General features: G+C 50.3%; 1 protein-coding gene across 1 annotated transcript in view; it reads left to right on the top strand.

The window, feature by feature from the left end:
* Window positions 1-4,600: 4,600 nt before the first annotated feature.
* Window positions 4,601-26,164, top strand: part of FBXW8 (F-box and WD repeat domain containing 8) — a gene marked incomplete at its 5' end in the record, with an annotated part of 50,813 nt that continues 29,249 nt past the window's right edge. Inside the window, 6 exon segments of the mRNA XM_050318759.1 lie at window positions 4,601-4,671; window positions 4,673-4,733; window positions 4,736-4,957; window positions 7,897-8,001; window positions 14,378-14,542; window positions 15,239-15,327. Coding sequence (XP_050174716.1) covers window positions 4,601-4,671; window positions 4,673-4,733; window positions 4,736-4,957; window positions 7,897-8,001; window positions 14,378-14,542; window positions 15,239-15,327 — 713 coding nt within the window.

Here is a 26,164-nt window from a genome sequence, read left to right as displayed (position 1 = left end):
GCTATCCCATCCAAGCTAGTGGGATCTGAGTGCATGCTGAAAGTTACACATGCACTTTAAGTCTTCCCTGAACACACACAGACATCGGGGATGTTTATGATGCAATTTAAAGCAGCCAAGAGAAGAGCCCTTGCTCCTCAGCTCTGCGGGGGACAAATCCACAACCCAGAGGATTTCAGAGCATCCAAAATCCCTGAGGTGACCCTATGTATGTTCAGTAAGGCATCATCCAAAAGACAGAGCCAGACTGGCCAGCCAGTCCTGGGCTGGATGATCCTGTGGGGACATTCCACTGCCCAGCCACCTTAGCAGTGGGTTCCCCGCAGCACCCGTGGGTCTAGAGCCCACCGGGGAATGGCAGGACACGGGGAAAGCTCCTCCGCAGATAAGAGAGGGCTGGAGGCGCGGCAGGCACGGGTGTGCAGGGCACCCTCAGCCCCCGGGGCCGGCAGTCGGGGCGATGCGGGACCTGCTCCGACCCCCCTGAGCTGCCGGCAGGGAGCTGAAACTGCCCCTCGGGGGCATGGACGGCCCGGGCGGAGGGGAGGCACGGCGGGGGGGAACCGTGAAAGTTTGGGGACGGGGAAAGGGGACGTTTGGGGTGTCCTGGGAAAGGGGAAGAGGGAGAGAAACAGGGACAAGCAGAGGGAGATGGAGAGAGAGAGAGAGAGAAAGGGAAAGAATAAAGGGAGAGAGGAGAGGGGACACAGGAGGGGGAGAGGGAGAGAGGTCAGTGCGACCTGGCAGCACCGGTGCCGGCAGCCCAGGGATGGGGAGGAGAGGGAAAGGGAGAGAGAGAGGAGGAGAGGAAGAGGGAAAGGGGTCGGGGTCAGTGCGATCTGGCAGTGCCGGTACCGGCAGCCCAGGGAGAGGGAGAAGGAGAGGCAGAGGGGTCGGGGTCGGTGGGAGTCGGCAGCGCCTGTACCGCCCGTGTCTCCGTGCACTCCCGCATCACCCTGCGCAGCCCAGCGGGTACCGCGGACAGCGCGCTCCGCCGAGCCGAGCCCCGGGGCTGGATCCTTCCAGCCGGACCAAGCCCTGCCGCGTCCCGTCCCGTCCCATCCCCTGCCCACCTGTTGCGCGTCCCGCCTGCTCCCCGCTCCGTGCGGCGCCGCTCTCCCTAGAGGCTCCTCCTGCGGATCAGCCAGGCCAGCGCGGCCGCGGGCGTGAGCGCGCAGAGCAGCCCCGCCACGGCGGCCAGGCGGCGGGCGGCCGAGGGCCCGCGGCCCCGCGCCTTGCGCCGCTGCTCCAGCTCATCGCCCAGGCGGCGCAGGCGGGCGGCGACCCGGCGGGCAGCGGCCTCGGGCCGGGCGGCGCGGCCGGGCCCGCAGGGGCTGCAGGGCGCGGGGGGGCCGCGCAGCGCGCACGGGCACATGGCTGGCAGTGCTCGGCTCGCTCACAGCCCGCGGAGTGCGCGCCGGGCGGGACCGGCCGCGGACGGGGGGGACCGCGGTTACATCAGCCCCCGCGGGGCGGGGCCGGGCCGGCGGAGAGGGGCGGATGGCGCGGGCAGGGGGAGTGGGGGACACGGGCTGGGTGGTGGGGCCGTCTGGTGTCCGGGGGGGTTTGGTGGGACATGGGGGCACGGGGGACAGGGGGCTGTGCGGTGGGGCGTTCTGGTATCCAGGGAGGGTGGGATTCTGGTGGGACAGTGTGGGGATGGAGGGATAGCATAGGAATGGGGGGATAGTGTGGGGATGGGGGTTAGGGTGGAGATGGAGGGACAGTGCAGTGACAAAATGGGACAGAGGGACATGAGGAGAATGGGAGGACATGGAGAGTATGGGGGAGACAGTGTTTGTGTGGTGGGGCATTCTGGAATCCAGGGGTGGTGTGGGAGTTTGATGGGACAGCAAAGGGATGGGGCAATAGCATGGGGATGGAGGCACAGTGTGGGGATGGAGGGACCTGGGAGGACAATACTTGTCGGGGAGGCATGGAGAGAGTGGGGGAACAGTACTATAGTGGATACATTTTGGTATCCAGGGATGGTGTGGGAATTCAGTGGGACAGCACAGGGATAGCATGGGGATGGAGAGACAGCGTGGAGATGGAGGGGACAGTGCGGGGATGGAGGGACACTGGGGGATGGGGGGAGTGGAGGTAACAGTGCTTGTGTGGTGGAACGTTTTGGTATCCAGGAATGCTGTGGGAGCTGGATGGGACAGTGTGGGGTGGAAGGGACAGTGTGGGGACTGTGGGGATGGAAAGACAGCACAGGGATAGAGGTGACAGTGTGGGATTGAGAAGACAGGGTGGGGATGCAGGTGACAGTGTGGGATAAAGGTAGAGCGTGGGGATGCAGGTGACATCCTGTGTGGGATGGAGTATGGGATGGAGGGAGAGCAGGAGGATGCAGGAGACAGCGGGGCTGGAGGAGGGGACAGTGAGGAGATGCAGGGGGGCAGTGAGGGGATTACACAGAGCCGGAGCCGATTTCATCACCCACAGCATTACGGATTCGGATCACATTTCGGGCGGCCAATGCAGGAGCAGCCCCAGCACTGAGCCAGGGCAGAGCCTCGCCCCTGCCAGTGCACAGGGCTGGGACCCCCGGGCAGGACCCCCACACACACCAGCCCTGGGATGGCAGCACGGGCTCTGTGGGGCAGGAATCATCCCAAACTGGCCTGTTTTACCCCTGCCTTGCAGGGAAGCTGCTGCCACCCTCTTGGCAAATCACCCTGGTATTGCAAAGGGGTCTAGAGAGACCCTCCTGGGACTCCCCTTCTTCCCAACCCACCCTCCTTGGAGCAGCCCTGCATCCCAATCCTGGGGCAGCTCCTGCTCTGCAATCCCTCCCCTGGCAGGGCTCACTGTGGTCAGTGTGTGCTCCCCAGGGTGATCCTCCTCTGAGCCCAAGTGATTGTTTCACAGGGAAAGAAGTCATAGCATCACAGATTGATTTGGGTTGGAAGGGACCTTAAAGCTCATCTTGTTCCACCCCCTGTCATGGGAAGAGCCCACTTTGCTCCCAGCTCTGTCCAACCTGGCCTTGGACACTTCCAGGGATCAGGCAGCCACAGCTTCTCTGGGCAACCTGTGCCAGGTTCCCTGTGCCACCCTCACAGGAAACAATTTCTTCCCAATATCCCATCTGGCATTGGGAAGCCATTCCCCCTTGTCCTGTCACTCCAGGCCCTTGTAAATAGTCTCTCCTCATCTTTCTTGTGGGCTCCCTTCAGTTACTGGAAGGCCACAATTAGGTCACCCCAAAGTGTTCTCTTCTCAAGGTTGGACAATCCCAATTCTCTCAGCCTTTCCCAGTAGGAGAGGTGCTCCCTCTCTCTGAGGGGAGGCCTCCTCTGGACTTTCTCCAGCAGCTCCACGTGCTCCCTGTGCTGTTCCCAGGGCTGGGGCAGCTCTGCAGGGGGGTCTCACCTGAGGGGGCAGAGGGGCAGAATCCCCCTTGTCCTGCTGCCCACGCTGGGGGATCAGCCCAGCACAGGGGGGTTCTGAGTGCTGGGGCAGGTCCAGCCTCTCACCTATCACTCTTTTGCATGGTTACTACACACAGGAGCTCCTCCCCTAAATGAGGTTGTTTGGGTTCTTCCTGGAATCCAAACCACCTGTTTGTGGTTTTATAAACTGCACGGACAACAAGAAGCTTCCAAGGAGGAGAACCAGCAAGTGGCCACTGAGGAAGATGGAGGTGGACACAAGGGTGAGGGTACCCTCTGCTGCTGCCCAGAGCAGGGGCTGTGTTTCAGCCTGTTCACCAGAGCCCAGCAAGGACCAGCTGTTTGACTTAGACAGGTCACTCACCTGTTTTATTTCCTTGAAGACTCCACAGAAGTCGTGCTGAAGACATGAATACCCGTGGCCTCTCCCTCCCCTGGGCTGCAGGACTGGCTGAAGCAGCAGCGGCAGCAGCAGCTCTACATTTGTGGTTCAGCAGCTGGGTTCAGCACTTTGATCTCCAGGGTGGGTGGATGGTGGAGAGATGCTGAGCCAATGTCATGTCCTCCCCAAAGTGCCATGACAGCGGCAGCTCTGGGGCTGTGGAGGCAGCAGGAGAACAGCAGAACACACCTTTCCACCGGGTGTGACGGGCACCGTAGAGGTGGGACCACCCCTGCCCGCCAGCTCTGGCTCAGACTTGGCGAACTGAAGGGACAAAATGATCCAAGCGGGGTTTATCCATCACCCGGAGCAGCCACTTCCAAGGGCGACCCCCCGCACGGGCTGGGCACGGCTGTGAGGGGACTCGGGGCTCCCGGGGGAATCTGCCCTCACCCCGGCCATGGCCGAGGGGGCTGAGGGGACTCGGGGCTCTCAGCGGGACCTGCCCTCACCCCGGCCATGGCCGAGGGGGCTGAGGGGACTCGGGGCTCCCACTGGGCTCTGCCCTGGCCATGGCCGAGGGGGCTGAGGGCTCCCAGCAGGGCACAGACCGGCCCTGCCCTCGCCGCGGCCTCTCTCGGCTCTCCAGAGCCGGGCCCTCAGGCCACCATCGCGGTGCCCGTGTGGGGGCCACGAAATGCCGGCACCGACCCCATGCCGGCCCCATCCCCATGACGGCCCCATCCCCATGACGGCCCCATCCCCGGCCCCATCCCCGACCCCATCCCCATGAGGGCCCCATCCCCGGCCCCGTCCTGGGCGCTCTCCCGGCCCGGCCCGCCCCGGCGGAACGTTGTGTGTGCGGAACGCGCGGGCGCGGGGCGCGGTTTCCGCGCCGGGCCGGCCCCGCCGCCATGGCCGCGGAGCCGGCGGAGCTGAGGCGGCCCCGGAGCGGCCCCGGGAGCGGGCGGGGGGCGCGAAGCGGCCGCGGCGGGAGGAGCGGCCCCGGGATGAGCCCCCGGCCGAGCCCGGATACCTGGCGCTGGCCCGCGGGCTGCTGGCCGGCGGCGCCCCGGCCTTAGGCGGCCCCGCGCCCGCCCGCCCCGCCGGGGAGCCCGCCGGGGACGGAGCCGGCGATGGCGACGATCTGCTGGGGCAGCTCATCCGAGACCTGGTAGGGCCGTGTGGGGCCGGGGGTCCTGCCCCGGGCACAGAGGCGGGCAGGGGGAGGAGGGGGCCGTGGTGGGGCCCGTTCCCGGCGCGGAGAGAGCGGCTCGGCCGTGCCCGGCCCAGGAAGGGGGGGTGCTGCTTTCGCGTTCCTCTGTGCTTGTTTTAACCTTAGTTTCCGAGCACATCCCACTTACACAACTTTAAACCTCTAAAATCTGCTCTTCTCATGTCATCCTTGCGCGTCCCTTCCACCTCAGAGTATTCTGTGACTCTTTAATGGCACAGGGGGGATTCTCGCCTTGTCCCCTGCAGGGCCGGGGTTGGGCTCCGTGATCCCCTTCCAACTCTGCATAGTCCATGACTCTGTGAAATAGTATTTGATATTTGCTCTGAAAAACCTTAAAGGACGTGTAAAAGAGCTGTTTGTGCAGGAAAATTATGAATAAGGAGGGAGTTACTCGGGCTGTTTGGTGCCCGTGCAGTAATTGGGGATATCCTGCCTTGTGACAAGGCAGCGTAATAAGAAAACAAGCTTTAATTCTTTAAATAAAGGAGTTAATATGGCAATAGTCTTAAGCACAGCTCTGAACCAGATAGAAGTTATTTTGGTAAATCTTCTGAATGCCACGGAGGTTTTATTTACAGTGTAGGAAAACTAGGGGGGAAACCCATTTTCTTGTTTCTCGCTCACCTCCCTGTGACTAATTACTCTTTGCTTTAAAAAAAAATTAAAAGGAACAGATTAAATTTCTGTCTGCAAGGCACAAATTAATCCATTTACAGAATTAGTGCTCCATTAGCACACGGGAGCCCGCATCTGTCTCAGAGGGGATGGTTGTATCTGAGTTCTGGATTCATTCCAGCAGACTTTTTAGACAGGCTGGTGCTGACTTAACATCCCTCCTTCCTTGTGCTGAGGACAAGCTGCTGGGGTTTTGGGGATGTGGGATGACCTTGATCTGCCTCTTATTTTAGGATGGCATTAGAATGGAATGAGTATGAGCTTGTGCTCTGTCATTTTCTCTTGTTTGCCTTCAGAAAGTGAGGAAGATCCCAAACCGGGATCACCTCCTGCCTCTTGGCACTTTCCTCTCCCTGATACCTTGGTTTCTTTGTAGGACTCTTCTACAACCACTTCTCATTTAATGGAGCCTTTGCAGTACAAATGTAGAAAAAAAAAAGAGGCGATTCTGGGTTTGTTTGAAGGAGGGTATAAATTATATTACAGATTATTTTTAAAAAAATCATCTCTCTTATCTGTTTTTTCTTATTTTCCCCATCTTTTCTTGAGAGCACCGGAGGTGTTGCCTGTGGTGTCTGCAGTCAGTCAGTCCTGATGACACCTCTGTCCATCCAGACAGAGCAGGATCTGCTGGTTGGAAGTGAGTCAAGTCCAGTTTGGAAGCGGCATATCCGTGGTGGTGCCGTGCCTGAGTGCCTGAGCTCAGAAGCCCGGGGCTAATAATCCTTGCCCAATGGCTCCTCGGATTTGTTTGAGCAGCTCCGGGATGGCTCCTGGATCCGGGTGGATTCACATCTGGCCAGCCTGGAGCCTGTCTGCATGTTCCCTTTGTGTTTTGCCTTCGGTGTGCCCTCTGGAAATGGATGGGATTTAAATCACACCACGGCAGACAATCTCCTTGCAGAGCCACAGCGGGGAGTGGAGCCAGCCGTCCTCGGGCAGGGGGAAAGGAAGGGGAAAGGAGCTGCTTGGGCAGGGAAATTGTCCCGGTTTAAGTAAATTAGAGCAAGTGTGAGGCTCCAGTCTGCATAAATTGGTGTTTTGTTGCTAAAAGGACCTAAGGTGTTTGTGTTGTGTAAACACTGACCTGCTGTAGAATATCTTTTGCATTAAAAACCTCCCCACAGCCACGTTGTACTGTGATTTCCCCGAGTAACTCTGCTTTAAATAAACCCAGAATCGCCTTTTTTTTCCTACTTTGGTCCTGAGAAAGGTCCAGGTTTAAAGGAGAGGGCGTAGTTCTAGAAGAGACCTACAAAGAAATAAAGGTATCAGAGACAGGGAAGTGCCAAGAGGTAGGAGGTGATCCCGATTTGGGACCTTCCTGACTTTCTGATGGCAACCAGTGGAGAGTGGTTTGAACTGAGCAGCTGGTTTTGTGCATGGGGATGGATGGAGAGTGCTGAGGTGCTCAGGAGCACCTGGGGAGGGGCAGAAACCAGGAGAGAACACTGGAGAGCAAAAAGGGTGACACAGAAATGGTCAGAACGGGCTGGGTTTACTCCTTTTCTATTGCATAGCATAAAAATCTGGAATATCCAGGCAGTGGGAGAGAGAAGACAAATTTTGTTGTGATAACTGCAGGAAGAATATTTAATAATTATGCAGTTGAACTAAATACATTCAGGAAAAAATCCATGTGCTGCATTTAGCTGTTAGTGTAAACTGATGGATTTGTTTTTAAATTTTTGTTTGAGATACTCGATCAGTTAAAAGCAGGAACACTTCATATTAAAAAGACATTAATATGTCACTAATGAAAGAAACTGTAACATCATCTTCCATTCAGCTTTACATCAACATATTTGTTCCTTTTCCCATCCTCTGTGTTTGAAATGCTGTAAGTGAAATTAATAACAGGAGCATGTTCTTCAGAGTGCTTATCTATTGGGTCTTTTTGGCACTGCAACAGTAGATAAAGGATTTCACTAGAGCTTGTGTTCTGCCTTTCAGATCAGCCTTACAGTTCTTCTCAATTTGCTTTTTAGCTCCACTTAACCTCCTTTACCTGGCTCAGAGCAGGGAGTGGTTGGGTACCTGGTTGTGCTGATGTTCCATTAAAGGGAGGAGAGGTGGAATAACTCCTGGCTTTTTTTTTATGGAGCTGTGGTGGCGCTGAGGACACGCTTCATGCCGTGGTAACTTCTCCTGCTGTCAAGCTGTGCATGAAAGAAAATGATTTCCTCTTTTTTTCTTTTCAGAATGAAATCAATGAGGTTCCTTTCTTCGACGTGCAGCTGCCCTATGAGCTGGCACTGAAGATATTCCGCTACCTGGGCAGGGCTGAGTTGGGAAGGTGTGCTCAGGTAAGTGCTGCTGGCACTTTGATTCTCTGACACCACCTAAAATGAGCAGAAATAATCAAGGAACAGCCACCCTGATGCAGGTAAAGTGGGTGGCAGCCCCAGTTACTTACAGGAAACAGTTCCAAAGCTGAATATTGAGAGATAATCCACGAGCTGGGTTTATGGCTGCAGTTGAGTGGAGTTAAATAAAACATTTGTGGCTCGGGCAGAAGCAAAGCCTCAAAATTTAAAATAAATATTGCAGAGATATTTTGATTCGAGTGAGCGTGTTCAGAAGCAAGTGAATGTCTTGCTGCAATATTTAGAACTTGGCAGTGCTGAGGGCATGGCAAGAGCTGTTCCTCACACTCGTGTGTGTGCCTGGAACCACAGAAATTGGAATAGTGACTTTTTGTCTGCAGTGTTTTCATGTGAGGCTAGATTCTTCAGTGACTCAGATTTCCTCTCCCCCAGCCCCACATGGGGTTCATATTTTTATTCTGGGATACTTTCAGATGATGCGTTCACCAGTCTGTGCTCAGGCACGGCCCATAATTCATGTTTATAAACTGCCTGTCTTTTCAAGCAGCTTTATGAAACACTCACACCTCACCCTGCTTGGGGTTGTTCAGCCTCTTTATTTCCTTTCTTCACCCACTGAATGATGAACCTCCTCTCTGAATGAGCCATCAAAGCAAACTTAATTGGGAAGTGCTGATTACCCAGTGAAATGAAGTAGAATATTGTGGATACTCACTGCCAGCTTCTCCCGTGGCCACTGGTCAGGGTCCAGGCTGCTGCTCATTAATTTATGTACAAAGCACATCTTGCAACTTCACAAAAATCCCACCCAAACCATTCTCTGTGTAACAAACACTCCAGAGAAAGAAATGTTAGCGTGTAAAGACAGGAGTGACGGACGGGGTCTGTTTGGGATGGTAAAACAGGCACAAATATTCCCTGAATGGCACAGGCATTGAAAGGAAATTGGGCTTTTCGTGTTCAGTGTGAGCGTGTCATGGTGTTAAACAGCCACAGGTGGTTATTGCTTAAAACTTTGACTTTCTAATGCCTTTTAGCAACAAGGACTGTTAAAAGGAAATTAATTCCTGTTGTTGCAGAGGAAAGAATTCCCGAGGATTAATTTTTTTTTGAGGCTGTCCAGGAGACTGAAGCTTTCAGATACGCTCAAGTTTCTGTCATTTGAGGTAGAGATAAACCATCGGTAAGGGCCACATCCCATGAAATAGAACAGGGTTGCGTTTCTGAAGTGGATTAGTTTAAGGTTATTCCTTCCCTCTCTCTTTTTTTTCCCCCCTCAGGCACGATCGCTTTTCCTCATGGCACGGTAAAAGGGTTGGCTGGGGAAGGGCTGCCCCTTTCCCTGTGCTTGGGCTGCTCTTGATTTCTCTTTCTCCCTCTCACTTTGGCTTTTCTCTTGAACCTGCTCTCATAAAAAAAGCGTTTTAACACGTTTTTTTCCACATTTGAAAACATAATTTTCCACATTTCTCCTCAGCCCAGATCCCTGTTCCTGTGTGGCAGCTGACAGGTAGCTGAGCAAGTGCCCAGGGTTTTACAAGCCTTTCCCAGGGAGATGGATATCCAGTGCAGAGCTGGCTTCTTTTTGAAGCGTTCAAATGAAAAGCAAAGCCATAAAAATAAATGCCATTTTCATTTTTCTCTCGGTGGTTTTGATTTTGAAGGGGGGGAAGCCCTCTTCTGTTCCACAGAAAACCCTGCTGCTTTACAGTGTTATCCCAGAAAGGTTTCTTTTTATTAAGGTGCCTTGGGATTTTAGGGAAATGGGGCCAGTTAGTGGAATTGGCATCGTGATCCATGTGAGAGCCTTTGGAGAGAACCTGTTTGCTCAGTTCCTGATGCCAAATTGTAACCAACTAACAGGAAAGTAGCCTGACTTCAAAGCCTCTTTGAGATTTAATCACACCACGGGCTGTCTGCACAACTTGAATTTCACCCTGATATTTCCCTTTCCTTCACTTCCCCACAGCTTTTATAAGATTTTTTTTTTGGGGGGGGGGATTAGTACCATGAAACACAAAATACCTGCGTGGCACTTGAAATCCCAAATCCTTGTGCAACCCTAAAATTGTGGTGCCCTCAGTCACTTCTTCCTCCTGGCTGTGATGTTGAGGAGAAAAAAACAACCCAGTCCCTTGGGACACCACAAGTTCTTGGGTCATTTGGGGCTGAAACTGCAGAAATAATTATTTACTCATGGCCTGAGGACCTGGTCTTTATGCTGTGAAACAAGGGGATGTGTCTCACCTGTGAACTTCTCCAACAGTTGCTGATTTTTAGTAGATCCCAGAGACTGCATGAGTTGCATTCTGTGGTGTGAAATGCTGCTGGGCAGTAGTACTGAATTTTGGCAGTGCTGACGCAGTTTAGTTTCTGAACAGATCAGTGGGAAATTCCCTTGACCTGTTCTGTTTTCGTCTTCAGGAAGGTTTGGAAGTGTTTACCAACACTGTTGTTTATGTATCTAGGGCAAGGGAGGCTGTTTCTAGGAATTTAGGAAGGATTGTCTTGCATAAATCAAGAGTCTCAGCTGCTCGTGGGCTTCTGGGATTGTCAAACTGTTCTGCTTTTGGTGTTTATACATCTAAAAGGGGAAGATCTCGTGTGCATTTTGAATGGCTGGAGAGCAGCCCTGGGGAGGAGGATTTTGGGGTGCTGGTGGGGGAGAGGCTGGACATGAACCAGCCCCCAGAACCCCCCTGTGCTGGGCTGATCCTGTCCAGTCCAGAGGAGGCCATGGAGATGCTCCCAGGGCTGGAACCCCTCTGCTCTGGAGCCAGGCTGGGACAGCTGGGGGGGTTCACCTGGAGGAGAGAAGGCTCCAGGGAGACCTGAGAGCCCCTTGCAGGGCCTAAAGGGGCTCCAGGAGAGCTGGAGAGGGACTTGGGACAAGGGATGGAGGGACAGGACACAGGGAATGGCTTCCCACTGCCAGAGGGCAGGGATAGATGGGAGATTGGGAAGGAATTGTTGGCTGTGAGGGTGGGCAGGCCCTGGCCCAGGTTGCCAGAGCAGCTGTGGCTGCCCCTGGATCCCTGGAAGTGTCCAAGGCCAGGTTGGATGGGGCTTGGAGCAGCCTGGCCTGGTGGAAGGTGTCCCTGCCCATGGCAGGGGGTGGCACTGGGTGGTCTTAAAGGTCCCTTCCAACCCAAACCATTCCGTGCTCGTGGCTGTGAATTGAAACAACGAGCAGCTTCCATGGGAATGGCTTTGGATTCAGGACTGTTTGGCTCTCTGTGTTGTCCTGGACTGCAAGTCCAGATAGTTCTAATTGAGGCCCCTGGACTCAGCAAATGAGCCTTGACTGTGTCTTTGTGTGTCTGGGGAAGAAAATAAACCTAGTGAAACAAAAATGGTTATCAGATGGAGAGGGATGAATAAACCTTCATTAGGATTCGAGCCAGTTGATTTAGATGGGATTAGGAGAAATTTTGGATTTGATGGAAGAGGTGGGGCTTTTTTTTTTTTGGGAGGGGGGAAGATCTCCCACAGGCAAACTCCAATAGCAAAATCTCTGTCAGCAGAGGTCTTTGAAGTCCTTCAGAACATTATTACTTGCTGAACTATAAGTTATAAAACTGTTCCTGTGTGGAGCTCAGGGGAACCCCAAACTTTCTGTAGTAAAAAGACAATAGGAACACTAAAGACAAAATTAAATAGGGGACTCTCAATTTATAAACAGCTCCAAAGATGTTGTCACTGATGTTTTTTCTGGAGTTTCTGGGCAGTGTAGATTTGGAAACAGTGATGTCTGTGGTTTAATGAGAGCTTTGCACATCTCAGCCCCTCCAACCCACGGGGCGAGTGTGGCTGGTAAATAAAGCCCTACCACTCTGGCTTTTGGGGCCTCACCTGAAAGTCTGAAGTCAGGCAGATCTAATAAAGCTGACTTGGAGCCAAAGGCTGGTTTTAATGCAGCAGCTCACAGTGGTGCTGTAAAGGGAAATGCTTGAGCCTCTTTTATTAGTGATTTCGTGCAGCTGAGGCTCGCTCAGTGGGGCTTTTACAAGGGCTTGGCATGCGGGTTTTGGGGCCGTAGGAGAAGGCTGTGCGAGGGACTCTTTGGAAATCCAGGCTTGTAAAGCAGCAGGATTCGCTGTAATTTGATTTAAAAAAAATCAGAATAGGATGGGATCTTTATTCCCCTGGAAAGTTGAAAAGGCAGTCGGAATTTTATGTTCCCCCCCCCCCAAGCCCTTTTCTTTTGTTTTAGTGCCTTTATAAAACGCTTTTAAGACCCTGAAACTTGAAAGGTCTGTACAATATTGTCTGTTTTGGCAAACTCCGAAGGTGTGTGTTTATTTTTGATTTTCGTTTTTTAAAGCAAGGCAAGGGCTGGCCTGGTTTTGGCTGCGTGTGTGTGCTCAGCCTGTCCCTCACTGAACATGTTTTGGGAGGGGGGCAGAGGTTCCAACCTGCCCCACAGCTGCTCTTCTGGTGTGTCAGCACAAAGCTGGGCTGGTTTTTGTGTTCTTTGAGCAATAAGATATGCATTTGTCTTAGTTTAAAATCAAATCGAGAGCAAACTCCTCGCTAGACTCTGACGGGTTGGATTTTGGATCGTGTCTTTTGGTTGCTTTTGAACTTCCTGAGCGTGTCCCTGTAGGGACAGGAGCACTGACAAGCACTGCTTTTTTTTATTGCAGGGTGATGGGATGTGTCATGCTTGAGGAGACTCGGTGCTGTTTGTGTCATTGTAAGGCATTATGATGACCCTGTCCAGGTTGTTTTCCCTGTTACGGGACGGAAGGGGATTGTCTGTGTCTCCTGGTTTGCACTGAGGTCTCTTGATGATTAACTGGAATATTTCTTTTGCTGCACTTGGATATTCCTGTATCAAATCTTTAAAAACATTTGCATGTTATTCCCATATTAACCCTTTTTTTCCCTTTTCCGTGTGTGGGGACTGGGGACTGGACAGTCTGTAGGAGCTTTGGGACTGTGTGTGTGAGATCTTTTTGCACATGCTGTGACCTGTGAGGCTCAGGGTGGTGTTTTTGGGTGCTTTCTGGCCCTTGGTGTTGTGTTGTGGGTGTTCTGGGTGGGCTGACAAGTTCCAAACTCTTGAGATTCCTTGATTTATTGGAGGCAGGTCTTGTTTTGCTGACCTCTCCATAAGCCTCCAACAGCTCATGGACTCGTGCAGATCTACCAACCCCCAGGATCTGATGTTTATTCCTCACCAGATACAATTTTCTGAAGCTCTCTTTTCCATTTGAAGGCCATGAGGTTAGGTTTGAAGCAAGGGGAGGTGTGTGTGGCAATGTGCAAATACAAAGGAGATTAATCTCATAAAATGGAGAAGAAGGAGTAACTCCTCTTTCACCTCCCCGTGCCGTGTTGAATCTGTGAGGGAGCCCAGAACAAATAAACACAAAGAGATGGTGCTGGGAGGGGCGGTGTCAGTGGCAGACCTCGATCCTCGGTGCAGTCTTGGGCCTGAAATGGGCATTAGATGCTTAATTGTAATTTACTAAAAATGATGTCAGTCTCAGGAGGTTGTTGGGATCTTTTTGGAAGCAGAGCACGATTGATTGCTGCTCTCACCACTCGTGGCTTTCATTGGTTACTGCTGTTGTGGTGTTTTTTTTTTATTTTAAATTAAGAATTACAGGGAACAAACGCTACTTAAGTTGGCTCTCACCTCTTGAATCTTTAATTCCGAGCCCACAATTGATTGTGATGAAGCTCTGCTCTCTCTGGAATGGCCAGCAACTTGAGGCTGCTTCAGAAACTTAATAATTCATTCCTATTTATGCATACTGTAAAACAATAGGTTATAAATCACTAATGTCGTAGCCCTAATCAGACACTGTCAGTAGGACTTTGGAGATGTGGTGGTGTGATATGAGAGGGCTTCTTAGCTCCAAATATGAAGATAAATTCTTATTTTTCTCTAAGCTTACAGTGCTGCCTTAATTGTTTTGTTGCTGCTTTTCCCTCTGAAGTTTTCCAGTGCACTGATAATTTCAGGTTGTCAGTGTTTCATGGAGTTTTAGTGGAATAGAAACTCAGTTGAACCCCACAGAAAACAAGCATTTTGTTAAGGGTTTGGGGGTTTTATACACTCAGTGGTATAAAGGGTGATCAAATATATTTGTTTAGCTGAGAATTCACTCTCAGTGCAGGCCCACGCCAACTTACATATTTATATTTCAGATGCTATATAAAGAATTTTATAACAAATGTAATTTTCACTTATAAATTTATCATAGAACCATAAAATAGGCTGAGTTGGAAGGGAGCCACCAGGATCCAGGCTCTGCACAGGACACCCCAAGAATCCCACCATGCGCCTCCCAGCATTGCCCAGATGTGGATATGTGAGACACACGTACCAAAATTTGATTTTTAGGTCAGCAGGACGTGGAAAATCCTTGCAGAGGACGAAGTGTTGTGGTACAGGCTGTGCCAGGAGGAGGGATACCTGTTGGACATGAGCATCTCGGAGCATTCCTGCTGGAAACTGGCCCTCAAGAACTGCCGGGCCAGGGAGCGCACGCTGAAGTACAACTGGAAGGTGAGAGGGGCTTTCTTCAGTGGGAAAACGGGAACCTGGTTTGTTGAATTAGAAAGCTGACATTGCTTTGTGCAGGGGAATAACTGCATGTTATTGGGGATAACTCCACGTGTCATCTACACCCAGCAATCCAACAGCCTGGGTTATAGACAGGAGACTCATAACTGTTCATCACCTTTCTATTACATGTTAATTATATCTCCTGCATACATGCACGTGTGCTAATAATGTCTTGGATGTGGTTCCAGATCTTCTAAGGAATCTCCTCTCCTTGAGAGCATCTCAAGTACGTGGTCAGGTCATAGCGTACCTCTCTTATCACCCTTTGCCCCAACACACAATCCTTGTTCTCACAGCCAAGACACCTCCTAGTACATGTCAGTCACTGGTACAGGGAAATAAGGAAGCAGCAGCTGGCACAGATGGAGGGATCAGCCATTGTTGCCCCAAAGTTAAAAGAATTTTCCCACATCTTCCCCCAGTACTGCACAGAATCCTTTTTGAAGAAACATAACTGTGTATTGCAGCTCCTTTTTGCCTGTCAAAAGGTGGAAGCTGCTGAGGGTTTTATGGGACAGAAGTGCCTTTCGTCTCAGCTGTGCTGCAGCAGCAAAAGCAGAGCTCAGGGCTTTCCACCCAGCAGGTTTTGGTGGATGAAGGAGCTGGAATTTCAAGCCGCTGTGTCCTCTGTGGCAGAACCGGATCGGAGCCGTGAGCCAGCTGAGGTACGAGCTGGGGAAGGTCCTGTGTGACGTGCATTCCTGCGATGGAGTTGTCATTGCTGGGTGAGTGGGAGGCTGTGAAACGCCCCTTTTGTCTTCACCCTTTGATACCTCCTGTCCTGCCTTCAGCACATCCAAAAGCAGCGCCTGTTTGAGGCACCAGGGTGGATTTCCCTGACTGCAGTTCCTCCTGGTGAGAGACTGTCCTTAAATGCCTGATAATGATGGATAGACTGTCCCTAAATGCCTGATAATGGTGGTTATCCTGCATAAACCGCCCTTAAGTGGCTGATAATGTTGGTTATCTGCAAATTATTTCAGCAGTGCATATTTTTATTGTACTATTCTAAAGTTATCTCCATTATCTCTGTACATGTAGTCCCTGTAAAGTGCTTTCTGATGAACTGTATCCAGATTGTTTTGCCGTGGAAGCACCCAGAATGTGTTAAACACTGTACACATCTACTGAACAACTCCCTTTTTTATTGTTTTTTCCCGTGAAAATCTCTTAATCACAAGGATGCCTTGTCACAGCCCACAAAAATAACTTTAGAAGGGCTGCTGTTTTCCTCAGTTGTTATTTAAAGGACGACATGGACAGGAAATAACCTACCCAAAAATAGATAAACCCAAAAGTTTTCTTTTCCTAATATAAAGCTTCTTCTGGACCTTGATTTAATGTTAATTTGGTTTATCCTCTTAAATACAATTTTAAGACCCTCACAAACTCTTGTGACTGTCTAAATAGGTGTAAAGTTTAACTGTTTTCTAGTTCAGTTTTACAGGTTCAGTAATTAGTAGCCATGAGTAATTAAAATTCATCCAGGGGCAGTCAGGGCACATTGTCCTTAACACACCAGAATTCCATATTTTATTGTAGCACTTCCTTTTAATACTGTTAATGCTTCTGCACTGTGGGATTAGAGAAAACCACTTGTAAAATGCCATAAAATTCACAGCCTGCTTCTAAGAGAGGTGCCTTGAAAACTCTCATACATGGGAATGCTTTTGAATGCTCCTTGGGCAACTGAGCAGAAATCTAAACTATCAGCAGGAGCAAAAGGAGCTGGTTTATTTGGAGTTTTTTGTCTTTTACTTGATGTTCTTCCACTGCTCTCTTCCTGTTCTCTTTGCCATCCTGTCCCTTGACTGTTGATCCTCCTCCTTCTGTGCTTTCCATGTGGTGTTTTCCTGCTGCATCCATTGTGTTTGTAATCAGAAGGAAGCTAGGGAGAATAAATTACATTTCCAAAGTATTAATAAAGGTAATTAACGCTTTCATGTGAATACTTTAAATAACAAGGGTTATTAATCCTGCCTGTCAGACTCAGACAGTGGATGTTTTAGCTTGCTGTGTTACAGCAGTTGGGTTTAAGCTGTTTCACACACTCTTTTCATACTGGATCCCCAGTTCCTCCAGCATCTCTTGGTTCTTTTGGTGAGTTTGCATCAGTCCCATGAAGGGAGGTGGTGCCAGTGAATAATTCAGGCTCCTGAAAGGCTCCTGAAAATAGGTGAGCAGGTAAGAGACCACCGAGGGAAAAGCTGCACGTGTGTACCCCTCAGAAAAAGCAGTGTTCATTTACATTACTCTGCAGTAATTCCTCTTCTCTGGGAAAATGAATTATCTTTTTATGAAGCTGGGAGAATGTGTTTGATAAAGAAACAATCAGAATTCAGCTGCCTGACTTCACCTGCTTAGTAAATGAAGTGTTTATAGGATGTTACAGCACAAAAGTTCTGCCCTTTGCTGTTCACTGCTTACCCTTCACTCTGCTTTGGCATCTGGAGGTCTCTGAAAGCCTCTCTTAATTTGATAAGTGGTAAATGGCAAATGAGATAACTAAAACTTCCAAGGACATTAGCAAATGGTGCAGGGAGAGACTTCTTGTTATGTGCATTTGGTAAGTATTTATGACATGTAGATTGAGGAATTCGTTGGAGTTTTGTTGTTTGTTGTATTTTATGTTTGGTTTGTGTTTTGTTTTTTTTTTAAATCCAAACATAACCCTCCCCTTTCTCTCCCAGCTTGTAATATTGTACTTAATGGCCTTGTGCTTTCAGATTTGCCATAAAAGTGTAATGAATCTGGTGATCAATAGCAAACTGTTGCATTCTTTCAGTACCGAACAAGTAATTTAATAGCTGAGGTTTACAGAGTCAATTCTCTCCTCGGCATAAATATCAATTATCTGTTACATTTAATGATTCTCTCTCTGGTTTCACAAACACTTCTGTGCTCAGCTTTGCATGTGAACAATCAGGGATTACAGCGAGACTTGTGCTGTGTGTAAACTGAGCTGGTGTGTGACTTTGCCAGGCCTGAGAAGCTGGGGGTGCTCCTGATGTTAATGCAGTGCTGTGATGGGGCATTTCCCGGCGTTTTTCTGAGCAGTGCCACTCAGGTTTTAGCAGGGCTTTTTGGTCCCGGCTCCCTCAGCTGCTCCAGCTCCGTTCCCTTCCCTGCACACGCTCCAGCCCCTCAGTGTCTGTCCTGTCTGAGGGGCCCAGAAGTGCCCCCAGGGCTGGAGGTGCCCCAGCAGTGGCAGCACAGGGAGGGCACTGCCCTGGGGCTGGGACACACCGGGCTGGCACAGCCTAGGGCCCATTGGCCTCCTGCCCCCCTGTCAGCCATCTCTGCAGGTCCTTGTCCAGCCTCTCCTCCCCAGGCCTGGAGCATTCCATGGGCTTCCAAGAGTAGGACCCGGCACGTCCCCTTGTTCTGCTCCCTAACTTTCCCTGGCACTCAGGGCAGGCTGGCAGGTAGTTCCCCGGATCCTCCTTCCAGCCCATCTGCTAGGTGGGCACCACTTCCAGTCTCCCAGTGAACCAGGACTGCTGGTGAATGGTGGAAGGTGGCTCGGTGAGCTCTTTGCCAGGGCCCTCAGCACCCTTGGGTGGATCCCACCTGCTCCAGGGACCTGTCTGCATGTTTCCCTTTGGATTATGGGGGCTTCATCCTGCTCCTATCCCTGTCTCCCAGCTCAGGGGCTGGGTACCCTGGGAACAACTGGCCAACTGGCCTTTTCCCCATCCTTTGTCACGTGTTCCCCCCAGTGCAATAAAGGATGGAGATTCTCCTTAGCCCTCCTTTTGTTGCTAATAGAATCATCTTTAATTGGCTTTTATGGCAGTATCCAGATCAAGTTTCTAGCTGGAGAGAGTAGTTCTAGTTGGACAGGGGGGATTCCCCAAGAAAAATACTGGGGCTGGTGTGTTTTGGGAGCTTTGGAGCAAGCCTGGAATCAATCTGATTTGATCTCAACCTGACCATGTGTTTGTCACTGTACTCCTTCAAACTCTGCTGGGAAATGGAAGAATTTCTGGTTGAGTTGCTGTAGAGCTTTTTTCCATCTTCCCAAAAAGGAATTCTCTCGGGTTGTGGGCAGAGTTAAAACAGCAGCCACGAGTGGGATTTGTAGGGGCACGCCTTGTCCGAGCGGGCTCGGGAGCTCTGCTCGTTAACTTCGCCAAGGAAGCAAAAGATAAACTTTGCAGGATGAGCCCTCCCTTGGAGAAACGCGCCTGTTCCACGCGCTCTGCTGCCTTCCTGCTGCTGCCAAAGCCGGAGCCAGGAGATGGCAGAGTGTCCAGGGTGGATGCGGTGGAAGGCGAGCCGGGAGGGGAGGGCGGCCGCGAGCGGCTCCCTTTGTGCGAGCTGACGGCGGAGAATTCAATCAGCCTCGTGTCGGTCATTAAAATTTCATCCCGGCGGTTACGACGCTTGTTTTCTGGGTCAGCCCTCGAATCCCTTTTCATTTGAGCCGGCGGTGGTTGTGGTTACCTCACTCCCGATCGATGCCGTGCGCTCACCAGCCCTTCTCGGGTTACGCGTCTCGGAGGATCGTCTTTAAAGGGATGATGTCCCTCCTCCCCCCTCCCCCTGTTCAATTCAAATGTAGTTTCGTCTTCGAGTCAGAGCTTACTTAAAGCAATTATATGGCTGCTTGCTTGGCTTTTATAAGTCACTGCTGCCGCCGAGGTTCAGTGTGCCTGATGCTGCCATTTGCTTGGCTCCTGTGCAGCGTGCCTGGATTTCTTCACTTTCTGTTAATAAAACCTGAGGTTATCTGGGCTTTTTTTTCATGTCCAGACAGTAAAACAGCTAATTTTTTTGCTACCTTCTTTAATTCTTGGCAGTGCTGGCAGCCACGCTGGTGGGCATTTGTAGTCAGAGGTTGGTTCCTCCTGGAGATGATCTGGGAGCATCTGGTCCTCGTTTGAACTCTTGTCAGGACACCGAGGATCCCGTGGTGTAACAAGGCCGTGGCATGTTGTGGCACTGTCGTGCTGTCTGTGTGAAATACCCGTTCTGGAGCCACGTGGTGAGCTTGCCCTGTGCTGGTGACAACCATCTCCCCTCAGGGCTGGCCCCAGAAACCCACACCAAGTGGGCTGTGAGTCGGGGTGGGAATTTACTGTGCATTGTGTTCACTTTTTAACGCTTGCAGAAAGGGCCCTGTGGCTTTACTGCTGCTCTTGGTAGCTCTGAAAAGAAACAGGAGAGGCCCAGAGCCACAACACCCTTCCAGAGACCCAGAAATACAAAGGTAGTGGATTTTTCTCTATTTTTTCCCTCACTTTTCTTAGACTGAAGAAGGAGAAGGGAGACTGTGAGTGAAGAGCTCCATAAATGGAGATGTAAGGGCCACAAGCTGAGGTAGCAGGTGCCATGAGGGATTCTTCTTCCAGACTAAAGGAATCAGCCCTGGCTTCTCCCTAAATCTTAATTTCAAGTGTTTTCCTCCTTCCCCACCAAGTGCTGCCTGCTTTCTTAGAGATTTGCTTTTCTTGGGTTAGGGCATGGTGAGATCCATCTGCTCTGAGTGGTTTATAAACCAAATTAACGCTTCCTCCCCTTTTCGGGGTGGCATTTCCACAGGCAGCGACAAACAAAGGAAGAACTTCCTAAATATCCTGGGTGCTTGGTAGGGGAATCAGGTGGTTTAGAGGCATTTTGATTCCCCATACCGAGAAATTAAATGCACTGAAACGACTTTATCCACTTGTCTTGGTTCTGGGGAGTCTCAAACAATTTGGCCCTTTCAGTTCAAGTCATTGTGAGCAACAGAGAGACATAATAAAGGAGCTGCTCCTCTCTGGTGGGTTCCTTTGTTCTCTTCCATCACCTCCCTCTCCTCTTGCTCAAAGGTGACCTGCAAATGACTTTTTAAAAGCTGGGCTTGCCACTCTCTTTGGTTTTCATAATGATGTGTGAAAAGAGCCCGAAAGGCTTGAAAACACTTTTTAAAAAAAACTTCATGGCAACTCTCATCTAATTTGGTTTTATTTTTTTCCTTGCTCTGGGGCTCCCGGGCTGATTCCCTGGGTATTTATTGTATTTATTATTAGCTCCTGCATCTTAATTCGGCGCTTGCAGACCCGAGGAAACCAAAATATTAATTAGTGACGAAAACGAATCAAAGTTTAAAACAAACTGAAGGCTTCCAAAGGCCTGAATTAATTATTTAATTGCTCGAATTTCACTGGGGGTGAGGGGGTGGCACAGCTTTGCTGGGTCTCTGCCTCCCCTCCTGGTGAGTGGAAGCCGAGGGGTTGAACAAAGCAGAAGGTGAAAATAAATTCCTTTTCCCTTCAGCCTTCCCCCAGACCTTTGGTGTTCTCCTTGCACGTTCCCATCGCTGTGAGGAAGGACTGAGTGTCAGGGCTGCTTTTTTTTTCCCAAATGGAGTCACCTTTAGGAGGGCTGAGACCGGGGTGACATCATGAGTTCACAGGGTCGGGTGACACACGGGGTGGCTTTGGTGTCAGCTCCTGGAAAAGAGCCTTTCAGGTGAAACCAGGAGGAGCAGCCTGACACTTGGGTGTTTGTGAGAGATGCTTTTCCAGCCTGTCTGACCACGAGGTTGTTGGGTTACCTGTGGGGTTTGCTGGAGGCAAGGGAAGGTGTTGAGGTACTGAGGTGCTCTGTGCATCTGTCTTATGAGTCCAGGGGTCCTGGAGCCCAGAATTGACGAATAACACCCCAAAATACACCTCTGGGGACCCTGAAACCCAGGGCCTTCCAAGTCTGGGGGTCCTGAAACCCAAAGTATACCAATACTACCCTAAAATGTATCCCCAGCACCCCAAAATACACCCTATAAACCCATGGCCTCCTGGGTCTGGGGGTCCTGGAACCACAAGCCCCCAAAAATGGGAACTAGAGCAACCCAAAATGTACCTCCAGGGACCCCAAAATACACCCCCAGGGATCCAAAATCCCGGCTCTTGTGGGTCCAGAAGTCCTGGAACCACAGCCCCCAAAATGTACCCCTGGGGACCCCAAAACCCAGGGCCTCCTGAGTCTGAGTGTCCCCAAGAATGGGAACCAGAGACCCCCAGAATGTGCCCCCGGGGACCCCAAAACCCAGGGCCTGCTGAGTCTGTGGGTTCTGGACCCACAACTCCCCTGAAATGGGAACCAGAGCCCTCCAAAACGTACTCCCAGCCCCCCAAAATGTACCCAGAGCAGAGCCTTCCCAGCTTGCATCGTAACTCCCATCGGGTTCCTCTGAAAACCAGGAATTTCTCCTCCTGTGCCCACTGCAACCTGTTTTCTTGGTGGAACAGCTGGTTTAGGTACTGCTGGTGCAAACCTCGGTGGAAATGGGAGGTTCTTTGGCTTTAAAAGCAGAATCACTCCAAACACTTTGGCTTTAAGTTCTGCCTTTGTGAGGGTTCATCAAAATGTTTTACCTGTTCCCTTGGTAGGACATTTGCACCCACCTCACGTAGAAGGTGAGGCAGGCAGAAGAATTTAGGGTGGTGAAATGGTGATTTCCTTAGGGTAACAATTAGCTGCAGGAGGGCTACACTCTTCCTTTAAAAAAAAAAAAAAACAAAAACAGCTTAACCCACTTTTTAGAACTATGATTTCCTAAAAAAAAGGCATTAGGAAGGAAGGTGTGAACTCTCTGCAGCTCGCCTTCTGTGAGGGGGGCCCCAGATGGACGTGGGTTTGATAAATTGGGAAGTGAAGTTCCCAGCAGAGGAGTCTGGGAAGGGATCACAGGGATGCTCAGAACGGGCTCCCTGCGTGTGAAATCTTTCCAGATCCCTTTTGGTCCACGTTAGTCACTTCTGTCACAGCTGCCCTCCTGTCTCAGGCAACCCAAAATAACATTTGGATGGAATGGGGGAGATGGAATTTCCTGCTCCCTGTTCTTCCACCAGCATCAGGATTGTTTAAAACCCCTGGTTTTGGTTTAACCCCATCTGGGGTTTTCTGGTATTTTATGGTGTAGCACCACAAACCAGCAGAAAATGTGCTCTTTGCTGTTCCATTTGTGTTTCATCTTTGGTCGTTGTGTTCCATTTGTGTTCCTTCCCACTGGACTGTTTTTCCTGAATCCTTCCCTTCAGGGATCCCTTAGCCAAGCTATCTGTGGCAGAATCCATGTATCCAAATGGAAAACTGGAATGAGTAACTGGAAACGAGGGCAGGAAGGCTTGGGGAATTTTCACCTGCGTAATAATCCAGCTTCACTCTGGGAGGCACCTCCCCCTGTGGTAGATGTATCTGAGCACTCCACCATTATCCCCCACTTCAGAACAGTGGAAAAATAAAGCTCCTACTTATATGTGATTTCTATTTCTATAAATATAATCAATTTATGTTTAATGTCACTATTTTCAGTTGTGATTGAGGCGCCTTCCAGCTTTCCTTGAGGAGGAGGTGCTTTGCTGTGGAACATTCTGAGTTAGCACTGTCTTCACTTGAGCCTTAGAGAGGAGATGAAGCCGAGGGGCAATTTGAACCAACTTAAAGGCATTTGGGCTTGGGTTTGCATGTTTAATTGGGCCTTATTCGTCAGCCTGCTGAGGGGGCCACTGGCTGGATACCTTAATTAACCACAGGAAGGGCTGGTGAGTTGCTTTTGGTGGAATCAGGATGAAAGCTCTGAGGTGCTTGTTGCAGCAAGACGATGCAAAATACTCATTATTTGACTTGCTTATCAACAGGCAGCCGTTTGAACAGGGCCGGGGATGGAGACTGTTACTTGAGCAAGATTCCTACTGACTTCAATAAAATGCACTGACATTGCAAGGACTTCATAATAAGATCTTTTGAGTATTAACAGATGGTCGCTGACTGCCTGAAACAAAGTTGTTGGTGGTTTTTTTTTTTGTGTTGGGTTTGTTGATCACCGCAGGTATCTGGAAACCGAACAGGCTTCGCCTTCTGGAAATCAAACCTGACTGTGAAACAAAGGGGTCTCTTTCTCCTTCCCCTTTCTCCTGCTGCAAATTCTTTAGAGAAAACGGGGGGAAAAACCACCCAGTCTGATTTCTGAGGGGCCTTAGCGGAGGTCTTTGGTGCTCGGCCCAGCGTGGTGTGGTAGGACTGGCCCTGGAGGCAGCCAGCAAAACTGCCTGACACCAACATCCTGATCCAGCAGAAACCCAGGGATGGTCCCTCTGACCCCCTGTTTGAAGTGAAATTCTGCAGTGCCAGCAGTACAGAAGCCACGAAGGAAAGCAGTTTGTCTGTGCTGCTGCCACGGACCGGGGGAGCAGAGCCTCGACTGTTTGGAAAATGTTCCCGTTAACAGTTTTTCTTTTGTGTATTTGTCAGTTTATATATTAGTTGCAGTTGTACTTTGCACAAACACTAATTAGACAGCCATCAACACTCAGGGCCAAAGGCTTCCTAACAATGCAACTGTGATAGCAGTGTCTTAATTGGTTGAGTATAATTGTCATTAGGCAACGATAAAGACATCTGGGGCTCTGGAGAGAGATCAGCCTCCCCCTCCTCCCCTTCCCCAGATTCGTTCTGGCTGGTGCCATCCAACGCAGTTGAGCTTTTTCAGATGAGATTCTGTGTTTTGACCAGTTTCCTGATGTTTTTCTCCTTATGAAATCGTCTGCCTCTTCAGCACCACTTCATTAGAGCCGTGCCCAGCCTCCCTCTCTGCTCCCTCCCACATGTGCTCCGCACTCCACCACCTGCTTCCCTGGGATAGCAGCAGCTTTTAACCCCCAGCTCCTTCTGCTTCCACTCACAGGGAAAATGTCCATCTCATTATGGCACTGCTGCCAGTAAAAAGTGGTCAAAATGCTTTTGATTAGTCAGTGGGTATTTTTATTGTGGTTCCTTCGTAGATAACACACGAGTTTAATTTTTTTCCCGGTTTCTCTCTGCCACGTGTGTTCCATCTACGGTTGCTCCATCTCAGCAAGGTTTTTATGCATATCTGTAAAAGCTTAAGCTGGATTTCCAGGCTAGTTTTGACAGTTATAATAATAATATCTGTGCAGAATTACAGAGCTGGCTTATCAAGGAGGAGGAGTATATTTAGAAAAACATAACTGTTGCCTTTCCCATGTGTATATACTGAAATACTCCGAAGAAAAGGGCAAAGGGGAGTGTAAGTCCATCAGAGAAGCTGAGTTATTTGTGTAGGGAGTCTCTGCTGAGCATCAGGGAGGGATAATTGTGCCTGTGAGGAGGACAAAGACCCAGAGCTGAACACCTTGGAAGGGGGATCAGGAGAGGGGGGATTTGGGGTCGGAAGCAAACTTGTTGTGCTCAGCAGAGCAAGACTTGGAACAGCCTTCTAAATGGAGCAAAGCAGGTGTGGTGTCTTCATGTGGGTTATTTCAGGTTTTGGGGTTGGTTTGTTGGGTTTTCTCAGTGCGAGTGTCTTACATGAGGTATTGATGGATTTACCTGCCACTGCAACAATCATCTCATTGCACCCATGAGGGGGAAAAAGCAGCAGCTGAGTGCTGTTGGTACCAGAGCAAATAGGGTATTCATTGTTGGATTAAACAGGAAGAGAGTTTTGAGTTGTTTTGGTGTTTTTTTTCACTCCTGCAGAGAGCTAAGTGGGCATTTCATAACCATCTTGGTAGAAAAATCAGCAGCTGACTGGGTTTGGAGTACTGTGCGTGTTCTTGAGCAGAAGACTTGCTTCTGTGGTTATTTCACTGAGTAATCCAAATGAAATTTTCAGGGCAAAGTGCAAAAGTTGTGGTAGAAATGAATAGAAATCCTGAAATTATCTAGAAATAGGCTCTACGAAGTGCAGCATGTTCTTCTCCCCAGCCATCTACATTGACAGGGCAGATTTGCCAATTATCTACCATAGAGCAGCCTTTTTTTTTTTTTTTTAACAGCAAGGCAATGCTTTAATAGTTTAAAAGCCTTTTGTTATGGGTTATGGTTGCAGATTGAAAGTGTGCTGCTCTTTACGACAGCATCAAAAGCTGGGGGAGCTGAAACATCAGATTTTTTTAATTCTGAACTGGATGGACGTGGGTTTGAAATTGTTCCAGTTCAACACTGGTCCAGTCCCAGTGTGTGCTGCAGAGGGGCACGTGGTGGGGGCCAAGGGGGTGAGTTGTCAGCTGAGAGGATGGATTGTGTCTCCCAGTTTCCCAGCGCTGGTCCCAGATCTCCACCTGTGTTTCCAGCATGCTCTTGTGACGCCTCTCCAAATCCTTGAGGGACTGGTTGGCTGGGAAGGGTGGGAACGGCGGTGTTGAGTGGGAAATGGGATGAGAGGGATGCAGGAAGGATGGGGCAGAGAAGGTTTAACCTTTCCTCTTCCTGAGGAACACAGAGCACTCGTCCTGTGCTGGGGCTGCTGGGATTGCTGGACAGACACCTGAGGGTAGGTTTGGGTGCTTGCAGGGCTCTCCTGGCACAGACTGTGCTCCCTGTTCTCTGCCATGACAGAATTGGAGGGAGCACCATGTCCAGGATCCTGTTATGGATTGTCCTGCAGCATCTGAACCCCCTGGAGCACCCCTGGGTGCTGGGACGAGCTCTTGTGTTCACAGGGCCTGGGCAGGTGGGAGAGCAGTGGTTTCATGGTTCAACAGTGAGAGCTCCTGCAGAGACAGGTTCCAGCAGCAGCACGGCAGAATTTGGGTCAAATTGATTTCAAAC

The sequence above is a fragment of the Myiozetetes cayanensis genome, unplaced genomic scaffold (assembly GCF_022539395.1).
Source record: "Myiozetetes cayanensis isolate MyiCay16 unplaced genomic scaffold, myiCay2020 scf21, whole genome shotgun sequence".
Taxonomy (NCBI): domain Eukaryota; kingdom Metazoa; phylum Chordata; class Aves; order Passeriformes; family Tyrannidae; genus Myiozetetes; species Myiozetetes cayanensis.
The sequence above is the reverse complement of the archived record's forward strand: the minus strand, read 5'-3'. Positions and strand labels throughout refer to the sequence as shown.